This window comes from Oncorhynchus masou, chromosome 9, assembly GCF_036934945.1.
Source record: "Oncorhynchus masou masou isolate Uvic2021 chromosome 9, UVic_Omas_1.1, whole genome shotgun sequence".
NCBI classification, from domain to species: Eukaryota; Metazoa; Chordata; class Actinopteri; order Salmoniformes; family Salmonidae; genus Oncorhynchus; species Oncorhynchus masou.
In genome coordinates this window covers 52,932,899-52,957,859 of record NC_088220.1, presented here as the reverse complement: position 1 = coordinate 52,957,859, position 24,961 = coordinate 52,932,899, and the positions used below count along the sequence as shown (strand labels likewise).

Sequence of the window (24,961 nt, the reverse complement as noted above, 5' to 3'; positions counted from 1 at the left end):
ATGTCTACTGTTAATTTTTATTGTTTATTTCACTTTATATATTATATACCTTACTTGCTTTGGCAATGTTAACATATGTTTCCCATGCCAATAAAGCCCCTTGAATTGAATTGAATTGAGAGAGAGAGAGAGAGAGAGAGAGTGTGTGTGTGTGTGTGTGTGTGTGTGTGTGTGTGTGTGTGTGTGTGTGTGTGTGTGTGTGTGTGCGTGCGTGCGTGCGTGCGTGCGTGCGTGCGTGCGTGCGTGCGTGCGTGTGTGTGTGTGTGCTCGTGTACTTCCTTCCTCATTTCCAACTCGACTGAGGCAGCTACTGGAAACCATTTCGCAATTGTGGAGAGTACACTCCCATTGAGGGGAGAAAAATGTCATGAGAAAGTGAGAGAACAATTGAGAAACTAAGAAGAACCATTTGTATACGCCTAGTAAAAACACAGTAGTTTTTGCGCTAATAATGTTGGGTCCAGCTTCCTGAGGCACCAGGACATTGTGTTGGGGCTGCTCTATGGAACCGTCCTACTATTCTATGGGGAAGAAAGAAATGTACAACTGTCTGTTTCTCTCATGGACCTGTCTATGTTTTCTCCCGAGTAAGTCCAACTACTCTTGTTTAGGATTCCTGACAGTTGTGGTCAGAACCTTGGTTTTATAACCATATATGTAGGATGACCGACAAATGACTGAAAGAGCTATCTAGGATGTCACTCGAGATCAGAAAAGGAAGGACAAGTAATCAAAAATCTTATCTAAATGTATGTATCATCTGCTTCCCTACAAAAGAGGTATCATGAGAGATATCTTCTCTCAATGAACTCTTTACTATACATTACCACACACGTACTATACATGTAGATTGCCATTGGGATATGAATGGATGTAGATGCTGCTCCTCTGTTGTCTCGTGAATGTTTTATATTATATTTACATTATATTTATATGTTCACTTTTGTCAACTTTTGATCCATCAGGTTATGATTCAGAGGAATGTGTGACTTCTGTCTTGGCAAAAAGAGGTTCTGTTGACGTACCAAAGGGGGGCACTCTTTCCCTATCCTGTGTTGTTCAGCATTGTGGAGATGATGGCTGGACAGGGGGATGGGGGCTGTCAACAGAGGGACAGTTCCTTCTCTTTAGTCTCACTCCAAGGCATCATCTCTCCAAAGTCACATTGACAACCAATAGTACCCGTCTGCTCATGGACATCCTCAACGTCAACCAATCAGATCATGGAATGTACCAATGCCAGATCACCTGGGTTGAGGGATCCACCAGTGTTGGACATATGACATATGTGAACATCACTGCAGGTGAGTCTACATTAACTATTTGTTCATGTTTCATACAATGAATATACAGTATGTATTGCTCTGTAAGATTTTCCCCAAAAATGAGAATCAATCACAGAAAATGACCACTCGACATTCCCAGATGACAGGTAGACTGGTATGCATGTGCTCTGACTTCATTGATGTGCTGTACCTTCTCTCTGCAGCCATACCACCCACATCCGTGAGGAAGGTCTATTCCAGGTTGACGGTGTATGTAAGTACCTGTTTGGTAATCACCCTGGTTTTGGGTCTGGCTTACCATATACGGTCAAAGGTCCCATCTCAGCCCCCACCAATACCACCGCCCAAGCCCCCACCACGCTCCCAAAGTGCACGCAAGGACAAGCCCCGTAAGACATCTCTTTCTTTATCGATACAATTTCATAACATCTTGCTGCAGTGTGTTGACATGCACATTTCTACTACAGCATTGTACATGAACATGCGATCACTTTGTACAGTTGATCGTGTCTACAGCTTATTTAAAGGCAAGTCTAATGCTAATTTGTGAAGTTCCCAATTAGGAATGTATTAAATCTAATTCTGACCCTGATATTTTCTTTGCAGCCACACCCAAGCCTAAACCAAAGATAGAGGTGAGTATTATTTGAATAATTGTTTCTGAATGCCCTTTTCCTTAACCTTTTTCTAGAATGCTTTCTCGGGCTAACCTGAGTGTCTGTTTTCTTGCAGTTGGTCTATGCAGCTCTTTCAAAGGACTGCCTTGAACAGCAGAATCCTAATCCTCAACGAAAAGCCGCACAGCTCACAGTCTACTCCTCTCCCCGCTTCTCCTGACTCACTGTTTATTGTGGGATGGACAATGTATGGCCAGTCAGACTTTTATATTGTAGAGACCTCAACTCAACTCCTACCCACTGGGCACACACTAGTTGAATCAACTTTGTCTCCACGAAAGTACATTGAACCAACGTGGAATAAATGTTGCATTGACATCTGTGCCCAGTAGGCAGTGACCTCGTCAAATGGTTCGGATCTCTTGTCGTAAAGGCTAATGCGTTGAGTTGATAGTCGCTGGACCGAGGTTCGAGTCCTGGCCGAGGCTATCCCCTGAATTCACGTCAATATTCACCTCCGCATGTAACAGACTTGTGTTGATCGAGTGGTCACATGTCAGAGATCTGGAATGAATGACTTCAGATGCTTTCTGATTTTGTGTGTGTCATGCAGTAACTTCCATCCTCGCGCTCAGCTCGATCGTGGTGCCATGTGAAAATCATCTCTAAATATAATCTGTGTTCAGTTTTCTAAATTGTGTTTTATGCAACTGTCTTTTATTTGTTAACACTGAGTCATTATTATTTGTGGGAATTACTCTCTCTGCCGTGTGTTTGAATAAACAGACTCGAACTGATGTTCCATACCAAAATATTGCCACTGCTAAGAAAAGTTGAGCAAATTCTATTAAATGTAGCCCCCTCAAAACAATGTTCCATGTAAAGCAGACCTGGGTTCAGACACTATTTGAAATATTTCAAATACTTTGAGTGTTTGCTCTAGCCTGCCTGGGGGACCTGAGGGGTGAGTTTTGCCATCTTTGGACTATTCTATTGGTCCATTATGCCAGGCAAGCTCAATCAAACACATATACATTATTTAAGATGATTTCAAATAGTATTTGAACCCATGTCTAAAGCATGCTCTCTCCCTTTTATAATAAACAGACAAAAACAATCAGATATGCCTCTGTTCCTTCCTGTGAGGTCACTGAATTAAGCAACACAACACAAATTGACACAAAATACCACATTTTATTTTACAATAAATTCTTAATGGCACATTACATAACGAAATATACATATTCATGTTTAGGCTTTTTAAATGAACATTTCCTTTCATTTGACCTCTTTCATTCATTTAATCTGCAATTACATTTTTACATAACATCAATAGCAAAAGATAAAATCAATAAATTATGGCCTTATTAACAAATAGTAGGCTGAGGGGCACTTGTGGATGCCCTCTACAAACTAAAAGACTAGTTCATATATAACTGTCTGGCCTGCTCAACTTTCTGAGTTTTTGTGTACCACATAACAGAACTCCAGTCACAAATACTCCAGCAATAAGAATGAACCTCTGTACAGCTATAGGGCATGGATATTCTCCCAACCTCAAATATAGCTGACTGATTTGGTCACATCAATGGAGACCATGCAATTTCGATGTGTTCCTGGGTGAAGACATTCACACATGATTTGTTTGTAATCATGTAGCTTTGCAACAAGGTAAAGTGATCATATATTTTGTTACTACAATGCACTAACATTGTTTTGGGGTTTGTAAGATCAAAAGTTTTTTGCTGTTTGCTTCTACTTAAGACTGAAAAATGAACCATCAAAATCACAAGGCATTCAATCACAGTTCCAAAATATGCAAGATCCCTTTAAAATATTATATTGCCAATTAGTTTTGGGGGGAGAAATGTTAGTGAGAGAAAAAAAACATTGTGAAATCACTTTAACTACTGAAAACGATTTCCATGGAGCAATCTGTGTGTTTCTCAGCTGTGCACCCTTTATATAAGCGTACATGTTTTCAATTAACATTGATTCATTCATTGGGTGAAATACAACTGGCTGTTTATATAAGGACATGTGAGAAGCAGACCTCAGTTCAAATGCTACATTAAACCTTTTAAAACATGTCCTTTGTGCTTGATTAAGCCTGCCTGGCTTAATGGACACATACAATAGTCCCAAAACGGCAAACCAGGCAGGCTAGAGCACACACTCAAAGTATTTGAAAGATTTCAAATAGTATCTGAACCCAGGTCTGGATTCATCCACAGCAAAACGTATAGACACCCACAGCTAAACGTAAACCAAAATAAACCTTATCCAAACTCTCTGCTCAACCTCTCACACAGTGAGAAGCACATGGAAAGTGAAAGGGTTTCAGATAGATTGTAAGGCGCGACTTTGGCTAAATTAAGCTTGTGACAGAGCGCAATGGCATCTTTTTTTTTCGTGTGAGCAAATCTCCACAAATGGAGCACTTGATTTGCAAGGGTCAAGTCCCTTCCTTCGGCAGCTTAAGACGAACCCGATCACTTCAATACTGTTTGATGAGGATTGAGCCATATAGATAAATGCCGTATCTATCAATTCCATGTCGGAAACAGGAAGTAAACAAACATTCCAATTCCTTATTGTCCTCAATGTAATTCCTATAAGATTCAAAAATAAGTAGTTTAATTGAAATGGAACGGACCCCAACCCTAGAATCTATGCAGTATCTGAATACTGTATCTTTCTCTATTGTGGATTGATCCATTCTATTGACCTGCATTGACTGTACTGTGTGTGAGGCCAGAGGGGAAGATGACCAGCATTACAACAGGTGACTCAAAAAGAAGCGAAACTACTGCCGGAAGAAGTCCTTGTAAGGCAATAGACTAACTGTCCCCAGACAGACAAACTGGGGCAAAGACAAGAGAGACATTTCCCATGGTGAAACAACATCCGTTTCTGAAGGCCTGTACCACAACTTACACCCGCCTGGACCCATATATGGAGATCGTAGCAGAAGAGGACCACAATGAACAATCGCTGTAATCTGAGATATGAGTGCACCGAAAAAGTGACCTATAACCACAGTTTCGTAAATCAATGACGATGAATGTTGTGAGGTTAAAGGCCCAGTGCAATCAAACACTAGCTTTTCCTGTGTTCTATATATATTTCCACACTAAGAGGTTGGAGTAATACTGTGAAATTGTGAAAATGGTGATAATGCCATTTTAGTGTAAGAGCTGTTTGAAAAGCCCTGAAATTTCTGCCTGTTCTGGTGGGATGGAGTTTTGGCCTTCCATTGGTGACATCACCATGCAGTACCTTGGTTAATAGACCAATAAGAAAGAGAGTTCCCAACCTCTATGCCAATAACAGCTCATTTTCAGTTTTCCCCTCCCCACTCCCAGATAGTCCTAGCAAAATTCTTGCTTGAGAAATTATCCTTTGCTAAGGAGCTATTTCTGTTTCTTTTTGACCATTTGAAAACAATCTCAGTAAGGTACTTTATTGTTACCCAGAAATTATATTATATTGAGATAAAATGCCTGCATTGGACCTTTAAACCTTGCCTTGTCTAGTTGTTGTATGAGGTTAATGTTACAGATGAGAATTTCAGCAACACATGGCGCCTAGCCTCTCACTGTGAGCTATTTCTGTACCAGACACATCGAGAAAAAAGAGAGAGAGAGAGAGAGAGAGAGAGAGAGAGAGAGAGAGAGAGAGAGAGAGAGAGAGAGAGAGAGAGAGAGAGAGAGAGAGAGAGAGATACTGAGAGGACACAGGATTCTCCCTCCTTTCCAGCTCAGTATCTGTCTGTGTGTGTGCTCTTATGCACTAGCTAATCCACTTAATTCCCTTTAGTCATGAAGTTCAGTACATTTTGTTATTCCATTGTGAATGCGTTGGTGATGTTGGGGATGTTCTTTGCGCCAACAGTGTTGTCCCTTTTTTGGAAAATCCAGATTTCTATTCGGACTGCAATAGAAAATAACATAAATGTCCCATTACAACAACAACATCATCATCATCAGCATCATCATCTCTATTCTAATGAGGGATCAAGCTGATAGGTTAAAGCAAGATCTCTAGCTAGATAGTGTACTACAGACAAGAGATGAGGGATGCAGAGCAGACCCAGCAGTGAAGGGACTGTGATACAGGACCCAGCTCAGAGCAGACCCAGCAGTGATGGGACTGTGATACAGGACCCAGCTCAGAGCAGACCCAGCAGTGAAGGGACTGTGATACAGGACCCAGCTCAGAGCAGACCCAGCAGTGAAGGGACTGTGATACAGGACCAAGCTACTGTCCCTGATGCTATATCCACCTATCATATCCCAATGTCTGGAGGAGAGCAGTGGGTCACTTCAAGACTGCATTCACTGAGCAGTGTGTTTATCACACATGCAGCACAGTAGACTAGGGTAGAGTAGAATAGAGTACAGTACAGTGTATAGTAAAGTATAGTATATAGTACAGTGCAGTATAATATAATACAGTATAGTACAGTCTTAGCCAAATGTTTTGAGAATGACACAAATATACATTTTCACAAAGTCTGCTGCCTCAGTTTGTGAGATGGCAATTTGCATATACTCCAAAATGTTATGAAGAGTGATCAGATGAATTGCAATTAATTGCAAAGTCCCTATTTGCCATGCAAATGAACTGAACCCCCAAAAAACATTTCCACTGCATTTCAGCCCTGCCACAAAAAGGACCAGCTGACATCACTGATGTCAGTGATTCTCTCGTTAACACAGGTGTGAGTGTTGACGAGGACAAGGCTGGAGGTCACTCTGTCATGCTTATTGAGTTCGAATAACAGACTGGAAGCTTCCAAGGGAGGGTGGTGCTTGGAATCATTGTTCTTCCTCTGTCAAACATGATTACCTGCAAGGAAACACGTGCCGTCATCATTGCTTTGCACAAAAAGGGCTTCACAGGCAAGAATATTGCTGCCAGTAAGATTGCACCTAAATCAACCATTTATCAGACCATCAATAACTTCAAGGAGAGGGGTTCAATTGTTGTGAAGAAGGCTTCAGGGCACCAAAGAAAGTCTAGCAAGCGCCAGGACCGTCTCCTAAAGTTGATTCAGCTGAGGGATTGGGGCACCACCAGTACAGAGCTTGCTCAGGAATGGCAGCAGGCAGATGTGAGTGCATCTGCACGCACAGTGAGGCAAAGACTTTTGGAGGATGGCCTGGTGTCAAGAAGGGCAGAAAAGAAGCCACTACTCTCCAGGAAAAACATCCAGGAAAAACAAAGCCTTTGACACTTATGAAATGCTTGTAATTATACTTCAGTATTCCATAGTAACATCTGACAAAAATATATAAAGACACTGAAGCAGCAAACTTTGTGGAAATGAATATGTGTCATTCTCAAAACTTTTGGCCACGACTGTATAGTACAGTTCAGTATAGTACAGCATAGTATGGTACAGTACAGTGAGACATCGCTTACAGTTGTGGCGTGACTCATCTTGTCGAAGCGGAACTTCAAGTTTGACCTGGGAGACATCTTACTCTTCACATCTGGAGGGAGAATAAGTTAAAGCCTCCATTAACAGAGGAGTACACACTCTATGACTGAGTGTCAATCACACATTGAGGACGAGAAAACATACTCGCCGACAATAAAGTAAGTAACACGTGTGCTTCCTGATTAGTTCAAGTATAGAACGTCAACAAACTCACCATTGGAATCTACAGTGTAAGAGATGGATACAGAGGGCATAGAGACCTATATAACAGAGATGCTCGAGTGTTTAGTAACCCCGATGACTTGCAGAATGCCTAGACTTCAGCCCAAAGGGCTAACATGGTCTTGTGGTGTGCGGCAGACCCGGGTTTGGATCCCAGTCGGTCACACCCAGGTGTTGTGTATCAGTGTTGGGTGTTTACCTGTGGGACTGCGACACATGATGAGGGGTGTGGCAGAGCCTTGGCTCTCTACGCTGAGGGAAGGGTAGGGGCTGAACACAGACGAGGAGGCTATGGATGGGTGGGTTCCCTGGGAGAGGAAGATGAGGAGGGAGAAGAGGAGGAGGAAGTTTAGGAAGAGCTGTCAGGGTGAGGGTAGTCATCCGTCTGTATCATTCTACTGTCACCACACACTACAGACTACAGACTACACACTACATACTAGAGCTACTAACTCAAGGCCAATAGGCATCAACTGGAATTACTACAACTGGTTGGTTTTCAGCACTGTGCTGCCGTTGTGCTCTTGAGCAAGGAACTTAACCCCCAAACTGCTCCAGAGGGCACACAAATTCCAGCCTTCAGTTAACTGAGTTCTATTCAACAGCAAAACTGTAAACGAAGCTGTTAACTGTTGAACAACAGTTTTCTTTGTGTGTAAACACTGATCTGTGTGTGTTAATGTGTGTATGATACAATCATTCTCATCCTTCGCCAAGTGTTCGTGATTGACATCCAACGCAATACGATCCAAAGAGAGTGACAGAAACCATAACTGACTTAATCACCAGCTGTCATTGCATCATCTCAATTTATTCTCTCAGTACTGCCAAATTATCTCAAATCATTCCAACAGTGTCATTTGATGATGCCTTCATGCAGTTAACGATGAAAAGAACATGGTCCTTATACAATTCATCATTTTGTGTCCCACAACTACTGAGCACCACAGGCCTGTGATCTGCCCAATTATGTTCCAGAAGCACCCTGCCAGTCCTGATCCAAATGCTATGGCCCACCCAAGCCCACCCTGCCCCCCTGTCTCCCAGCCCACTGCCTCATTGTTCCCCCTGCCTCCCTACTCCCTAACCCTCTGTCCATCCTACATACGCCACCAGCATAATGGCTCCAGGGCCTCCCCAGCCCCCTTGTCTCCCCAATGGCTGCAGGCCCTCACAGTGTCAAACTCCTCCAGGGCCTCTCCCTCCCCGGTGGTGCTGCTGAAGCTGCTGGTGCTGGAGGAGGAGCGGGAGATGTTGGGTCTGCTGCTGCAGTCCTTCAGCTTGAGGAACGGCCTGGTGACAGGAGGTAGAGGAACAGCGTTAGAGGAGAGGAGAAGAAAGGAGAGACGAGGACCAGGGGAAGGGACAGGAGGAGAGGAGAGAGGACGGGAGGAGAGAGGACGGGAGGAGAGGAGAGAGGGACGGGAGGAGAGGAGAGAGGACAGGAGGAGAGGAGAGAGGATGGGAGGAGAGGAGACGAGAGGGGACGGGGCGAGAGGGAAGGAGAGGAGAGGAGAGAGGACGGGAGGAGAGGAGAGAGGACGGGAGGAGAGGAGAGGGGACGGGAGGAGAGGAGAGGGGACGGGAGGAGAGGGGACGGGAGGAGAGGAGACGAGAGGGAAGGAGAGGAGAGGGGACGGGACGAGAGGGAAGGAGAGGAGAGAGGACGGGAGGAGAGGAGAGAGGACAGGAGGAGAGGAGAGGGGACGGGAGGAGAGGAGACAGGAGGAGAGGAGAGGTTTACAGAGCACATGCACATGTCATGCACACCTTGTGTGTTCATGTTCAGTGTTTTGTTTGTGGTTCATCTCACCTCTCCTTGTTGGGGCAGATCTCTGGCGAGCTGGGGTTGGACCACGTCTCTGACCTCCCTTCCTGTCCGAGCGGGCAGATGTCTGGGGTCTTTTGGTCACTGCAACAACATATGGACCAAGTTAGCAGATAGAGCAAATAGACATTGACAAAACTAAAGCTTCAGTATTATGACACGAATGCACAGCCTGGTCCCAGATCTGTTTGTGATGTTTTGCCAACTCCTGTGGACATTAACAAAACAGCACAAACAGACCTAGGACCAGGCTAAGGAAAGCCTACTGACCTGCGCGTGTGTCTGTCCGAGGGGCTCTCTGTGCTGGAGTGGAGGCGGGGGAAGAGGCCTGAACGACGCTTCACTGGACTCTTCAGGGGAGACTTGGCTGACAGCACTGGTGGCTGGAGAGAGACACCCAGTCAATAGCATTAACAAGCAGGCAATATACAGCATTAGGAGGCTGATAGAGCGTCATTAAGGCAGATTTTGGCTACATTGTGATCGACCAATACCCTTCACATATAAAACAGTTGAAATTACATCGGCACACTGATAATATGGAGTTATTACATGGATGTGACTGTTTGCAAAAGTACATGTTGATATCATGACTCATTAGAGGACATTTTTGCAAAATGTGCAATTTACCAAGAGTATGTGCATGTCCAGTTTCATTTGTGTGTAAATATGACTTTGTAACCTCTAGCGCTCCTCCCTCTCTACCCCCTCCCCCCTGCTCACCGTGAAGGTACTCTTTGTGCACTCGGTGCTCTGTGGCAGCCCCCCTCCACTCAAGCTGGCCGGGACCCCCCCTCCCACCCCTGGACTCCGGTGACGGTGGGACCCCACCATAGTCTCCATGGAGTGACTCCGGACGCGCATGGCACGCTAGGGGACGGGGACAGAGACGGGGACAGAGGAGGGAGTGGGTTAGAAGGGAGCGGTGACGGAGTGAGAGAGAAAAGAGGACAGTGGAAGAGAAGGGAAATGAGTACAGTCGTACAGCTGAGACAAGCACAGGGGCCCTGGATGCAGAGCATGTTGTGTGGTAAAGGTGCCTCGCTTAAGGGCCCAACACGAGAGGGAACGTCTTTAGGATGTGAAACCAGCAGCCCTCCAATTGCCAGATCAGTTCACCCCATTTTATCCAGAGTGCACTTCTCGTACACAGAGGAATAAGGAGTGCAGTGCATGGATAGTGAGAGATATGACTGTAGTATTATCAGTGTTGGGGAGTAATGAACTACAGTATATGTAGTTCAACTAGTAATTTAAATACATTTTGCAGAGGCTTGGTGGTGGTTAAACTAAGTTCTGAACTAGGTAGTGTTTTCAGTAGTGTTTTACTCGTGGAACTACATGTCACGCCCTGATCTGTTTCACCTGTCTATGTGCTCGTCTCCACCCCCCTCCAGATGTCCCCCATCTTCCCCATCATCCCCTGTGTATTTATACCTGTGTTCTCTGTTTGTCTGTTGCCAGTTCGTTTCGTAGAACCCACTAGTGGTTTTCCCCTTGCTCCTGTCTTGTCTAAGTTCCTGTTTTCTAGTTTATCCCGGCTTTGACCTTTCTGCCTGCCCTGACCCTGAGCCTGCCTGCTGTCCTGTACCTTTGCCCCACCTATCTGGATTACTGACCTCTGCCTGCCCTTGACCTGCCTTTTGCCTGCTCCTTTGCCTGCCTGCCTGTCATCACCAGTAGGTCAGACTAAGGGAGACAGGGACGGTGTGTTTCAACGTTAGTCTAGAATGGCATAAAACACAACAAACAAAACCACCTGAACAGTGTTTATGGAGTGTTTCAATGTTTGGAGAAGCTTTTTTCAACATGGGATATGCTTTGTTCTGAATCTCAATTAGAATAACACAGTATCTGCGATGACAGGGAATAAACAGTGACTGCTGTTGTAGTGATGAGCACAGCACCCCCAGTGGTTGAATGAGTGGCATGCAACACACACCTCCACACTGCCTGTGAACAGACAGTGAGACACCATATGGTCAGAGACGGATGGTAGGGGAGGGAGAGAGAGATGGAGAGAGACGGGTAAGGGGGTACGATGATTAATACCCCTTAATCTCAATCAACAGCAGCGTGGTTGGAGGGAGGGAAAGACAGAGAGAGAGCGAGAGAGAGTAAGGGAACAGCAGAGAGAGACAGAGAGAGAGGGAGAGAGATAGCGATAGGAGGTAGAGAGATAGAAAAGAGAAGGAGAGAGCGAGAGAGAGAAAGAGAGAGGGGGCGAAAGAGAGATAGAGAGCGAGAGAGAGCGAGAGAGAGATGAGGTCGAGAGAGCGAGAGAGAGAAGGAGAGAGCGAGAGAGATGAGGTAGAGAGAGCGAGAGAGAGAAAGAGAAAGGTTCAGACATGGCGACAAATGATGAGGTAAAAATAATGGTGTAAAAGTGTCACCTTGAAGGACTCCAGCAGTCCCCCATGGCCCCCATTCTCCAGCTTGTCCTCCTCCCCAGCCTGGCCTTGCCCCAGAGTAACTTGGGTCTGTCTGTGGAGCTCATCATGAAGGTTATCCAGCAGTGCAGCTCGCGTCCGCCCCTACAACACACGCACGCACAGACACATGCACACACAGATCCATTGAGACACAGATGTACACAGATGCACAGAAGCAAACACACACACACACACACACACATGCAAAAAAAAACAACACCACAATGTATCATTTAAGAGGCAGTAGTAGAAAGATTGCGATAGATGAAAGAGATTGAACAGCACATCAAGGGTGTCGAGTCATCTGCCCCTCTCACCTCTAGCTTGGCAAACTTGTCAGACTTGTAGCAGGCGTTCTCTGCATTGATCAGCTTTGTCAGGAGGAAGTGGCGGAACTCAGGACCCTGGGGAGAGACGAGAGGGGGATGGGAGAGACGAGAGGGGGAGGGGAGAGACGAGAGCGGGAGGGGAGAGACGAGAGCGGGAGGGAAGAGGTGACTTTCATCAGCACCATACTCATCATCATCTGGTCGTCTGGAGTCGATGGGACGGAAAGGACTGACACGGTGCCCTCAGAAAGTGTTCACACCCCTTTCCTTTTTCCACATTTTGTTGTGTTACAGCCTGAATTTAAAATGGATTACATTGAGATTTTGTGTCACTGGCCTGTACACAAAATCCCCGATAGTGAAATTATGTTTTTATATTTAATTTAAAAAATGAAAAGCTGGAATGTCTTGAGTTAATACGTATTCAATCTCTTTGTTATGGGAAGCCTAAATAAGTTCAGGAGTAAAAATGTGCTTAACAAATCAAATCAAATTTTATTTGTCACATGCACCGAATACAACAGGTGTACCATGAAATGCTTACTTACAAGCCCTTAACCAATAATGCAATTCAAGAAATAGAGTTAAGAAAATATTTACTAAATAAACTAAAGTAAAAAATTTAATAAAAAGTAACACAATAAAATAAAAAATAATGAGGCTATATACAGGGGGTACCGGTCAGTCGAGGTCATCTGTACATGTAGGTGTACATTAAGGTAGGGGTAAAGTGACTATGCATAGATAATAAACAGAGAGCAGCAGTAGTTTAAAAACAGGGGGGGGGGTCATTGTAGATAGTCCTGGGGGCTTGTTTAGCAGTCAAACGCCTTGAGGGTAGAAGCTGTAAAGGAGCCTGTTGGACCTAGACTTGGGGCTCCGGTACCGCTTGCCTTGCGGTAGCAGAGAGAACAGTCTATGATGTGGGTGATTGGAGTTTTTGACAATTTTTTGGTCTTTCCTCTGACACCACCTAGTATATAGGTCCTGGATGGCAGGAAGCTTGGCCCCAGTGATGTACTGGGCTGTACGCACTACCCTCTGTAGCGCCTTACGTCTGGATGGCGAGCAGTTGCCATACCAGACAGTGATGCAACCAGTCAGGATGCTCTCGATGGTGCAGCTGTAGAACTTTTTGAGGACACCAAGGAACTTGAAACTCTCGACCTGCTCCACTACAGCCCAGTTGATGTGAATGGGTGTGTGTTCAGCCCTCCTTTTCCTGTAGTCCATGATCAGCTCCTTTCTCTTGCTCACGTTGAGGGAGAGGTTATTGTACTGGCACCACACAGCCAGGTCTCTGACCTCCTCCCTCTAGGCTGTCTCATCGTTGTCGGTGATCACGCCGACCACTGTTGTGTCGTCAGGGAGTACAGGAGAGGACTAAGCACGCACCCCTGTGGGGCCCCCATGTTGAGGATCAGCGTGGCAGACATGTAGTTGCCTACCCTTTACCAACTGGGGGCGACCAGTCAGGAAGTCCAGGATCCAGTTGCAGAGGGAAGTGTTTAGTCCCAGGGTCCTTAGCTTCGTGATGAGCTTTGTGGGCACTATGGTGTTGAATGCTGAGCTGTAGTCAATGAACAGCATTCTCACATAGGTGTTCCTTTTGTCCAGCTGGGAAAGGGCAGTGTGGAGTGCGATTGAGATTGCGTTATCTGTGGATCTATTGAGGAGATATGCTAATTGGAGTGGGTCTAGAGTTTCCAGCATGATGGTGTTGATGTGAGCCATGACCAGCCGTTCAAAGCACTTCATGGCTACCAACGTGAGTGCTATGGGGCTATAGTTATTTAGGTAGGTTACCTTCGCTTTCTTGGGCACAAGGACTATGGTGTTCTGCTTGAAACATGTAGATCTGCACATGCTCTGAGTACACGTCCTGGTAATCCATCTGGCCCCACGACCTTGTGAATGTTGACCTGTTTAAAGGTCTTGCTCACATTGGCTACGGAGAGCATGATCACACAGTCGTCCGGAACAGCTGGTGCTCTCATATGCATGCTTCAGTGTTGCTTGCCTCGAAGCGAGCAGAAAAGGCATTTAGCTTTTCATACTTGCGTTTTAAATTTTTTACAAGTCACATAATAAGTTGCAAGGACTCACTCTGTGTACAATAATAGTGTTTAATATGATTTTCGAATGACTACCAAATCTCTGTACCCCACACATACAATTATCTGCAAGGTCCCTCAGTAGACCAGTGAATTTCTAACACAGATTCAAACAACAAAGACCAGGGAGGTTTATCAATTCCTTGCAAAGATGAGTACATTGGTAGATGGGTAAGAAAAGCAGACATTGAATATCCCTTTGAGGATGGTGAAGTTATTAATTACACTTTGAATGGTGTATCAATACACCCAGTCACTACAAAGATACAAGTGTCCTTCCCAACTCAGTTGCCGGAGAGGAAGGAACACTCAAGGATTGCACCACGAGGCCAATGGTGACTTTTAAAGAGTTACAGAGTTTAATGGCTGTAATAGGAGAAAATTGAGGATGGATCAAAAACATTGTAGTTACTCCACAATACTAACCTAAATGAAAGAGTGAAAAGAAGGAAGCCTGTACAGAATAAAAATATTCCAAAACATTGATCCTTTTTGCAATAAGGCACTAAAGTAATACTACAACAAATGTGGCAAAGCAATTGTCCTGAATACAAAGCGTCATGTTTGAGGCAAATCCAACACATCATCGAGTAACACTCTTCATATTTTCAAGCATGGTGGTGGCTACATCATGTTATGGGTATGATTGTCATCAGCAAGGACTAGGGAGGATAAAATAATAATACATTGGAATAGAGTGAAGCACAGGCCAGAGGAAAAACTGGTTCAGTCTGCTTTCAACAGACACTGGGAAACAAATTCACCTTTTAGCAGGACACTAACCTAAAACACAAGGCAAATTATACACTGGAGTTGCTTACCAAGACGACATTGAATGTTCCTGAGTGGCCTAGTTACAGTTTTGACTTAAATTGGTGTGGAAATCTAACGGCATGACTTGAAAATTGCAAATATGCAAATACTGTACAATCCAGGTGTGCAAAGCCCTTAAAGACTTTTCCAGAAAGACTCACAGCTGTAATCGCTGTCAAAGGTGATTCTAACATGTATTGACTCAGGGGTGTGAATACTTATGTAAATAATATATTTCCGGAATTCATTTTCAATACATTTGCCAAAATTTGTTTAAACATGTTTTCACTTTGTCATGGGGTATTGGATTGTACAGTGTGCAAAAAAACATAATTGTATCAATTTCTAATTCAGGCTGTAACACAACAACATGTGGCGTAAAGCAAGCAGTATGAATACTTTATGAATAAATTGTATAATGGCAAGTTTATCAAACTTTCACTGTACATAACAGTGGGAAACTTGAACTCTCCCTCCATCTCTCGCTCTCCCTGTGTCTTTTATCCATCTCCTTACATCTCTTTCTTTCGGAATCTTTTTCTGTAATTCTCTCTCTCTCTTACTTACCTTCTTGAAGACCGCTGGATTGGGGAGAGGTGGTCCAAACGGAGGTACATCCTCCCTCGCTGTAACAGACACCTGTCGACACAAAGCAATTCATGCCACCCATTTACTGTGTGGAGAGTCTGGCTTATGTCATTCTAACAGCATTGCTTCCGTTCCTTTCATTGCCCCAATCTGGGCTTGAACCAGGGAACCTCTGCACACATCAACAACAGTCACCCTCGAAGCATCGTTACCACATCGTTACCACGAAGCATCGTTACCACAAAAGCGGCAGTCCTTGCAGAGCAAGGCAAACAACTACTTCAAGGTCTCTGAGTGAGTGATGTCACCGACTGAAACGCTACTAGCGCGCACCGCTAACTAGCTAGCCATTTCACACCGGTTACATAATATCCATGCCTTAAAGGCCCACTGCGTAATAACACATTTTAAATGGCTTCGCAAATATCACATAGTGAGCCTGTTAGGTTCATAGTAGGCTATAGCACTGACCTTGTATGTTGTGTGTTCAGTACCAGGGTTCTCCACCTGCACCAGCACATACGCATGGAGGAAGTTGGAGGCGATCATGTCAGGCACAAAGGGCGTGGCACCTTCCTGGAAGACAGCCGCCACGATGTCATTGCCTATGTGCCTCTTCCTCTGGAGCTGAGGGACAAGAGCATAGTGTTCTGTAAACACCTTAACACTGTATGTTCTACAGTATAATTAGTCACAATTATTAGAGGCAAAATGCACAGGAATGGTGTGAGGGATGAGGAAACAGAGGGTGTTTATGAGTGACACACACACGTACACACACACGCACGCACTCACAAAACACCTACTGTAACCACTGTTACTATGCTGTGTGTGGTGTAGCGTGTTCAGTACCTGTTGTACGTCTCCCTCGGTGAAGGGTAGTTTAGTGGAGACGTGGAACATCATCTCTCTCTGTCTGAAGACGGTGTAGACAGACTCAGAGCCTGTCTGACCGTGGGATACGTCCAGACCACCACGGAACCTAGGACCACAGTGACAACACAATGTGATTAGCATTACCATGACATTCAATTATTGGGTAGGGCAAGGAGCATTTCCTGATCACGTGAGAGGGAAAACTCCTGGCCCTACTCATGATGAAATATAGTCAAAGTCCTGCATTTCTCTCTTTCCCTTCCTCTATCCCCCCCTCTCTCTACCCCCCCCTCTCTCTATCCTCTCTGTCACGACTCCCCCCGAAGGTGGCTCCCCTGCCTGTTCAGGCGGTGCTCAGTGGTCGTCGTCGTCGCCAGTCTACTAGCCACCACCGATCCCTTTTTCCTTTTCTGTTAGTTTAGTCTTATTAGTTGCACCTGTTCCTTTTATGTTTCTTGATTTCTGGTCTATTTAAGCCTGTTAGACACGCTTAGGTTTGTGCGGGATTATTTGTATCCTCTGTCGGTTGTGGATGTGTTTTCATTGTTCTCCGGATCGTTTGCCCTGTGTTTGGGCTGGTCAGTGTTTATGTGCCCTGTATTTGGCGTGACCGTTTTGTGCCGGAGAAATACATCTACAAACCACTGAACCCTCTGCTCTCTGCGCCTGACTCTCTTTCTCAGTATCAGAGCAGTAGTAGAGTTGTCTCTGTCTCTCTCGCTTTCGCTCTCCCCATCTCTCTCTCAATTCAATTTCGATTCAATATAAGGGCTTTATTGGCATACATATGTTAGTTTTGCCAAAGCTAGTGAAGTAGTTAATAAACAAAAGTGAAATAAACAATAAGAATTAACAGTAACCATTACACTCATAAAAGTTCCAAAAGAATAAAGACATTTAAAATGTCATATTATGTATATATACAGTGTTAACGATGTGCACATAGTTAAAGTACAAAAAGGAAAATAATTTCACATAAATATGGGTAGTATTTACAATGGTGTTTGTTCTTCTCTAGTTGCCCTTTTCTTGTGGCAACAGGTCACACATCTTGTTGCTGTGATGGCACACTGGTATTTCACCCAGAAGATATGGGAGTTTATCAAAATGAGGTTTGTTTTTGAATTCTTTGTGGATCTGTGTAATCTAAGGAAAATATGTGTCTCTAAAAGGGTCATACATTTGGCAGAGGGTTAGGAAGTGCAGCTCAGTTCCATTTCATTTTGTGGGCATTTTGCACAGTCTGTCTCTCCCTCCCTCCCTCGCAGTAGTAGAGTTGTCTCTGTCTCTCCCTCCCTCTCCGGTAGTAAAGTTGTATCAGTGTCTCTCACCCCTTAAAGTCGTTCAGCTCTATGTTGTCTCCCAGAACACTGAGGAACTCCCGGAAGGCTGGCGTCTCCTCGTTGTTCCCAAACAACTCCTCCTCTGACGTCTGGGATGGAGTGATGAGAGGAGAGGAGAGGAGAGAGGGATGACGGGAGAATATTAAAAGGCCGAGATGTTAATGCAGGTTACAGGGCAAAAATAAATAGCATGGGATTGATAAGGAATAAACTGAAACCCCATTTGGCTATAAAAACCTGCATATCACACTCACCTGACCAAACTTCTGGTAGATGACACCAAATTTAAAGGTGTTGTTCACTTCATGTTCGTCATAACCTACTATTAACTGAGAGCCCTGAAACAGAAACAACAACATTATAAGGATGTGAATATACATACAGTTGAAGTCGGAAGTTTACATACACTTAGGTTGGAGTCATAAAAAGTCCTTTTTCAACCACTCCACAAATGTCTTGTTAACAAACTTAGTTTTGGCAAGTCGGTTAGGACATCTACTTTGTGCATGACACAAGTCATTTTTACAAAAATTGTTTACAGACAGATTATTTCACTTATAATTCACTGTATCACAATTCCAGTGGGTCAAAACTTTACATACACGAAGTTGACTGTGCCTTGAAACAGCTTGGAAAATTCCAGAAAATGATGTCATGGCATTAGAAGCGTCTGATAGGCTAATTGACATATTTTGAGTCAATTGGAGGTGAACCTGTGGATGTATTTCAAGGCCTACCTTCAAACTCAGTGCCTCTTTGCTTGACATCATGGGGAAATCAAAAGAAATCAGCCAAGACCTCAGAAAACATTTTTTAGACCTCCACAAGTCTGGTTCATCCTTGGGAGCAATTTCCAAACGCCTGAAGGTACCATGTTCATCTGTACAAATAATAGTACGCAAGTATAAACACCATGGGATCACGCAGCCATCATACTGCTCAGGAAGGAGACATGTTCTGTCTCCTAGAGATGAATGTACTTTGGTGTGAAAAGTGCAAATCAATCCCAGAACAACAGCAAAGGACCTTGTGAAGATGCTGGAGGAAACAGGTACAAAAGTATCTATATCCACAGTAAAACAAGTCCTATACAGTAAAACGAGTCCTATATCAGCAAGGAAGAAGTCACTGCTCCAAAACCGCCTTTAAAAAAGCCAGACTATGGTTTGCAACTGCACATGGGGACAAAGATCTTACTTTTTGGAGAAATGTCCTCTGGTCTGATGAAACAAAAATAGAACTGTTTGGCCATAATGACCATCGTTATGTTTGGAGGAAAAAGGGGGAGGCTTGCAAGCCAAAGAATCCCATCCCAACCGTGAAGCACGGGGTGGCAGCATCATGTTGTGGGGGTGCTTTGCTGCAGGAGGGACTGGTGCACTTCACAAAATAAATGGCGTCATATGGAAGAACAATTATGTGGGTATATTGAAGCAACATCTTTTGTGGGAAGCTTGTGGAAGGCTATCCAAAACGTTTGACCCAAGTTAAACAATTTAAAGGCAATGCTGCCAAATACTAATTGAGTGTATGTAAACTTCTGACCCACTGGGAATGTGATGAAATAAATAAAAGCTGAAATTGTCATTATCTCTACAATTATATCTCACATTCTTAAAATAAAGTGGTGATCCTAACTGATCCTAAAACAGGGTATTTTGACTAGGATTAAATGTCAGGAATTGTGAAAAGAAAAACGGAGTTTAAATGTATTTGGCTAAGGTGATGTAAACTTCTGACTTCAACTGTATAATATCCAGTTATGTGATAAAGTCCCTCCATAACTCGGGCAGACATTTACACTAGATATACAAAAGTATGTGGACACCCATTCAAATGAGTGGATTTGGCTATTTCAGCCACAACCATTGCTCACAGGGTTATAAAATCGCGCACGCAGCCATGCAATCTCCATAGACAAACATTGGCAATAGAATGGCCTTACTGGAGAGCTCAGTGACTTTCAAAGTGGCACCGTCTTATGATGCAACCTTTTCAACAAGTCCTTTTGTCAGATTTCTGCCCTGCTAGAGCTGCCCCGGTCAACTGTAAATGCTGTTATTGTGAAGTAGAAACGTCCAGGAGCAGCAACGGCTCAGCCGCGAAGTGGTAGGCCACACAAGCTCACAGAACGGGATCGCCAAGTGCTGAAGCACGTAGGACATAAAATGTTTTTCTTGTTTTGGACAAGGCCCCTTAGTTCGAGTGAAGGGAAATATTAACGCTACAGCGTACAATGACATTCTAAACGATTCCGTGCTTCCAACTTTGTGGCAACAGTTTGGGGAAGGCCCTTTCCTGTTTCAGCATGACAATTCCGCTGTGAACAAAGCGAGGTCCAATGGTTTATCGAGAGCAGTGTGGAAGAACTTGACTGGCCTGCACAGAGCTCTGATCTCAACCTAATCGAATGCCTTTGGGATGAATTGGAACGCTGACTGCGAGCCAGGCCTAATCGTACAACATCATTGCCTGACCTGATTAATGCTCTTTTGGCTGAATGGAAGCATGTCCCTGCAGCAATGTTCCAACATCTAGGGGAAAGCCTTCCCGGAAGAGAGGACATTATGAAAGCAGCAAAGGGGGGAACCAACTCCATTATAATGCCCATGATTTTGGAAAGAGATGTTCGATGAGCAGATGTCCACATACTTTTGGTCAGGTAGTATATGTCTATCACGTCTGGGGGGGTCAGGGTTGTATTCAATAGGCACCAAACGGAAAGAAACTGACTAAAACAGGAATGGACAACTTGGACTTGTCCAATAAGTCTGCAAAATGTTTTCCGTCATATGCCCTAATGAATACGACCCAGGACCACAGTGGGTTGATTGTGGCCATTTTGAAAGGCAGTCAGCTGCGACCAGTGTGGAATGGGCAGTCTGAGCAGCCTGTCCTAATAACAGATGAGTTCTACAGGACCCAGAGCAGAGGCACAACAAGCAGCTCCATCATCCAAATGACCTCTGATGTGACGGACAGGTCCTGGATCAGATCTGTCTGTAGCACTGCCTACACCACATCAGTTAGAGAGAACAGGGTGGTCAGGATGTATAGTGGACCAGGTGGAAGTTGGATCGTGTTCATTAGGCAGCAAACGGAAGAAAAGGGACTGAAAAAGGGAGACTACCTAGGCTTGTCCAATAAGATACACTTGGGTTCCATTGCAAAACGGTTTGAAAATGCTGCATGACCCATAGAAATAGAATGGCTAGAAAATGATGTATATTTCTAGAGCATGACCTCATGAATGTCCCTGGTTCTATGGCTACTGTGGTAGAGGTGGAAGCACCTGGCTGAAAGGAAACAGTGGAGCAGACTCACTCTGGGGTACAGGACCGGGTTGAACTTCAGGCCAGTCACGTCATCACAGAGGAGCTGAAACCACAGGCAGACAGACAGATACGGATCCATTTGAAACCACAGTGAAGGAAATAAACCCATTTTAGGTTAAAGGGACAATCTGGTATTGGTACATCCCTTATTGGACTGTTAAATGAATTATAATATATGTATAAATTAATCATGAGCTTATTTCAACTCTCTTACCGCATCAGAAGCCCAAAGCTTGTTTTACTTCATTGTTTGTAAACAATGTCATTGTTAACAAACACTGTATAGTTTCAACACATGGTTAAAACTATCATTTTGATCTCATGGTCAGTCTATGTATTTGAAAGTGGTTACATTTCTTCAGCCCCAGCCTGTCAGCATTGTTGATATTTGAAATCCAGATCGCCACTTTACACGGAGCACATGTTGCATTGAGTGAACATGTGGTACTTGGTGGTGCTTAGGTCAGTCCTCCTTACCTTGGCTATCTGGGGTACACTGGGAAGCTGGTTGAGGCCTGCCAGAGAGATCCTGTCATGGTGTGTCTTCGCCCTCGACCTGGGTGATGATTGTGGAAAACATGTGTCAATAACCGCATCTTAAAGAAGGTAGGCTTTTTTTTTTTCCTTCATTTTACTAGGCAAGTCAGTTAAGAACAAATTCTTATTTTCAATGACGGCCTAGGAATAGTGGGTTAACTGCCTGTTCAGGGGCAGAACGACAGATTTGTACCTTGTCAGCTCGGGGATTCGAACTTGCAACCTTTCGATTACTAGTCCAACGCTCTAACCACTAGGCTACCCTGCCGCCCCATTGTACATACCTACTTCCTATATCTACAGTGAAAGTTCTGGCTACCGGTTACATGATAAGTGTGCAAAGTGTGTAAATCCACATTCACTAGGTAGGGGTAGTGTGACTATAACATGGCTCCAGACCCAACATAGGCCCACGAGACACTGTCTGCTGTGGCTGTATTTATGGGTCCAGGCCAGGGCAGATCATAGTTAGGTCAGATCCTGCATCCATACTGGAACTCCTGGCCCTCGTAGAGTTACCTGAGAAGGAAGGAGGAACTCCTGGCCCTAGTGTTGTTACCTGAGAAGGAAGGAGGAACTCCTGGCCCTAGTGTTGTTACCTGAGAATGAAGGAGGAACTCCTGGCCCTAGTGTAGTTACCTGGGAATGAAGGAGGAACTCCTGGCCCTAGTGTAGTTACCTGAGAATGAAGGAGGAACTCCTGGCCCTAGTGTAGTTACCTGGGAATGAAGGAGGAACTCCTGGCCCTAGTGTAGTTACCTGGGAATGAAGGAGGAACTCCTGGCCCTAGTGTAGTTACCTGGGAATGAAGGAAGAACTCCAGGCCCTAGTGTAGTTACCTGGGAATGAAGGAGGAACTCCTGGCCCTAGTGTAGTTACCTGAGAATGAAGGAGGAACTCCTGGCCCTAGTGTAGTTACCTGAGAATGAAGGAGGAAATCCTGGCCCGACTGTATGTCATTATATGACTGTAGTTACCTGAGAATGAAGGAGGAACTCCTGGCCCTAGTGTAGTTACCTGGGAATGAAGGAGGAACTCCTGGCCCTAGTGTAGTTACCTGAGAATGAAGGAGGAACTCCTGGCCCTAGTGTAGTTACCTGAGAATGAAGGAGGAACTCCTGGCCCTAGTGTATGTCATTATATGACTGTAGTTACCTGAGAATGAAGGAAGAACTCCTGGCCCTAGTGTAGTTACCTGGCAATGAAGGAGGAACTCCTGGCCCTAGTGTAGTTACCTGAGCAAGATGCGGAGGAACTCCTGGCCCTCTGCCTCCTCGTGCTTCAGTGACATAATGAGGTTTCCCAGACTGCTGCCTGTGCAGTAGTAGTTCATATGCTCCTGAAGACGAGAGAGAGAAAGAGAGAGAGGGAGAGAGATAGACAGAAAGAGGGGGAGAAAGTGATGGAGGAAGGGAGGGAGGGTCAGACAGACAGTGAATCACTACATAGTATGATGAGGCAGTTTAAAGAAGTTAAACACCTTCTAATACGGTTTTACAGTCAATATTTCACAGATCTCCGTATAATTGGAGTCAATTATACGTTCATTTTCCAAATGACTGATTCCTAACTCTTAGTCATAACCCCAGAGCCTTAAGTCTGAAATAGGAAAAATCACTGGATGGAGAAGGACTAAAAGAGGGAAACACCCTTACAGAGAACACACACACACACACGTACACACATAAACACACACACACACATGCAGGCGCTTACACCCCCCCACTCACACACACCCATTACTCCTGCTAGCCAAATAGGCCTTGACTCACCCTGCCCAGGAAGTGTTTGCGGTAGGCCCTGGCCGAGCTGTTACACTCCAGCCTGAAGCCGAACCCAACCCCAGGGCTCATGCCCCCTCCGTCATCCTCCTCACAGAAGCTGCTCTCCGAGGAGGTGGGGGTGCCCGCAGGCGCCTCGGCATCCTCAATCCAGTAACCCCCAAACTGGGGCAGGATCACCTGCGGGTATGGGCTACCCTTCTCCAGAATCTGAGCCACAGAAACAAGGGACAAGGAGTTTAAGTACTAAAATTACACCATCCATAAGAATAGGGCCATAGAAACAAATAAGAGCTTGGGATTTTGATCATAAATGTGTCTATAAATGTCCTTTGAGCCTCGTTTTACATTGACCACCAGTATTTGCATAACTGCACGTGTGTGTGTGTGTGGGTGGGTGCACATATGCATACGAGGGTTTTGTGGTATTCATGGTTGTGTGTGCATAGTGTTTTGATCCAGCTGATATGATCGTATCAGAGCGCTGACTCACGTCCTCTATCCGCGGGTATGGGATGTAGTCATCCTGTCAGACAGAGAGAGGGGAGACACACACAGATCATTAACCTTACAGGCTGGAATAACTAGAGCCCTGTTGAAATACTTTAGAGAATGCCTCTTTTCTTCCTCCCTTCCTGAAAGAAATCCCTGATCTGAAAAGGCTGGGTAGGTGAAAGCGATGTGGCACAGAACCATTGCTTACACCTATCAATTTGTGTAAGATCAGTGATTGCTTCAAGAAAGGGAGGAAGGCAGGGTGTGTTTGCAAAATATTCAAACAAGGCCTTGAACTACTTTACAACTGGGGCAGTCAGTCACCATAGAAAGCTTGTACACAGAAACACAGGGTGAACATATATACAGTGACTTATTCAACACAATGAAACAGCACAGACATCAAACAGGCAAACACTGATGGAGGAGTTCTGACACTCTCAGGGATAAGAGATAGTCTCAGGGTTGACTCTGTGAGCCCCTGGGTTCATCATTACGTCACTGTGGCTGGTGTATGATGTCTAAACATGCTGTGATGTGATGGTCACAGGGACGGACTGGGACCAGAAATAGGCCCGGCCATTTCTAACACAGCGGACCATTTGTTTCTCTTGAGGCTCCCCACACCAGCCCATTTTTTTAATATTTGAGACACTTATTATTAGTAATTGTGCACAACAACAAAAAATTGGTCAGATGGACTAAAGATGGACCAGCCCATCTGGTACTTGACAGAATTGCACTATTGCCAGTCCATCCTTGGATGTTTCCAATCAATCTCCATGCCTTTGTTTTACACTGTGTATCGTCCCAGGAGATTGAGGGGAATAGCATTCATTACGAACAGCTGTTTGTTATTTTAAGTTAGCCTGGTTGAGGGGACCTGGTTGAGGGGACCTGGTTGAGGGGACCTGAATGA

General features: G+C 44.7%; 2 protein-coding genes across 9 annotated transcripts in view; one reads left to right on the top strand and one right to left on the bottom strand.

Annotated features, from left to right (window-relative positions):
- The first annotated feature begins 318 nt into the window (after positions 1 to 318).
- LOC135546193 (uncharacterized) lies at positions 319 to 3,023 on the top strand. Of its 2 annotated transcripts, none has more exons than XM_064974418.1 (5): positions 319 to 587; positions 966 to 1,304; positions 1,490 to 1,675; positions 1,893 to 1,921; positions 2,019 to 3,023. In XM_064974418.1, exons 1-5 carry the CDS (start codon positions 503 to 505, stop codon positions 2,121 to 2,123), a joined length of 744 nt encoding a protein of 247 aa, XP_064830490.1. In that variant the 5' UTR covers positions 319 to 502; the 3' UTR covers positions 2,124 to 3,023. The 2 variants fall into 2 exon arrangements, with proteins under 2 accessions (XP_064830490.1, XP_064830491.1); XM_064974419.1 differs by lacking the exon at positions 319 to 587 and adding an exon at positions 600 to 749.
- Positions 3,024 to 3,077: 54 nt separating this feature from the next.
- Positions 3,078 to 24,961, bottom strand: part of LOC135546192 (rap1 GTPase-activating protein 2-like) — a 93,357-nt gene continuing 71,473 nt past the window's right edge. For 6 of the 7 annotated variants that reach the window (XM_064974412.1, XM_064974415.1, XM_064974410.1 and 3 more), the window contains 19 exons: positions 24,041 to 24,073; positions 23,539 to 23,757; positions 23,002 to 23,105; positions 21,707 to 21,785; positions 21,219 to 21,272; positions 18,149 to 18,232; positions 17,883 to 17,983; positions 16,528 to 16,657; positions 16,147 to 16,302; positions 15,655 to 15,726; positions 12,149 to 12,235; positions 11,793 to 11,933; positions 10,123 to 10,269; positions 9,670 to 9,782; positions 9,385 to 9,483; positions 8,747 to 8,864; positions 7,771 to 7,879; positions 7,331 to 7,401; positions 5,843 to 6,754 (listed from right to left, as the gene is read on the bottom strand). In XM_064974412.1, coding sequence (XP_064830484.1) covers positions 6,656 to 6,754; positions 7,331 to 7,401; positions 7,771 to 7,879; positions 8,747 to 8,864; positions 9,385 to 9,483; positions 9,670 to 9,782; positions 10,123 to 10,269; positions 11,793 to 11,933; positions 12,149 to 12,235; positions 15,655 to 15,726; positions 16,147 to 16,302; positions 16,528 to 16,657; positions 17,883 to 17,983; positions 18,149 to 18,232; positions 21,219 to 21,272; positions 21,707 to 21,785; positions 23,002 to 23,105; positions 23,539 to 23,757; positions 24,041 to 24,073 — 2,016 coding nt within the window. In that variant the 3' untranslated portion in view covers positions 5,843 to 6,655. The other variant, XM_064974413.1, reaches the window with a different exon arrangement.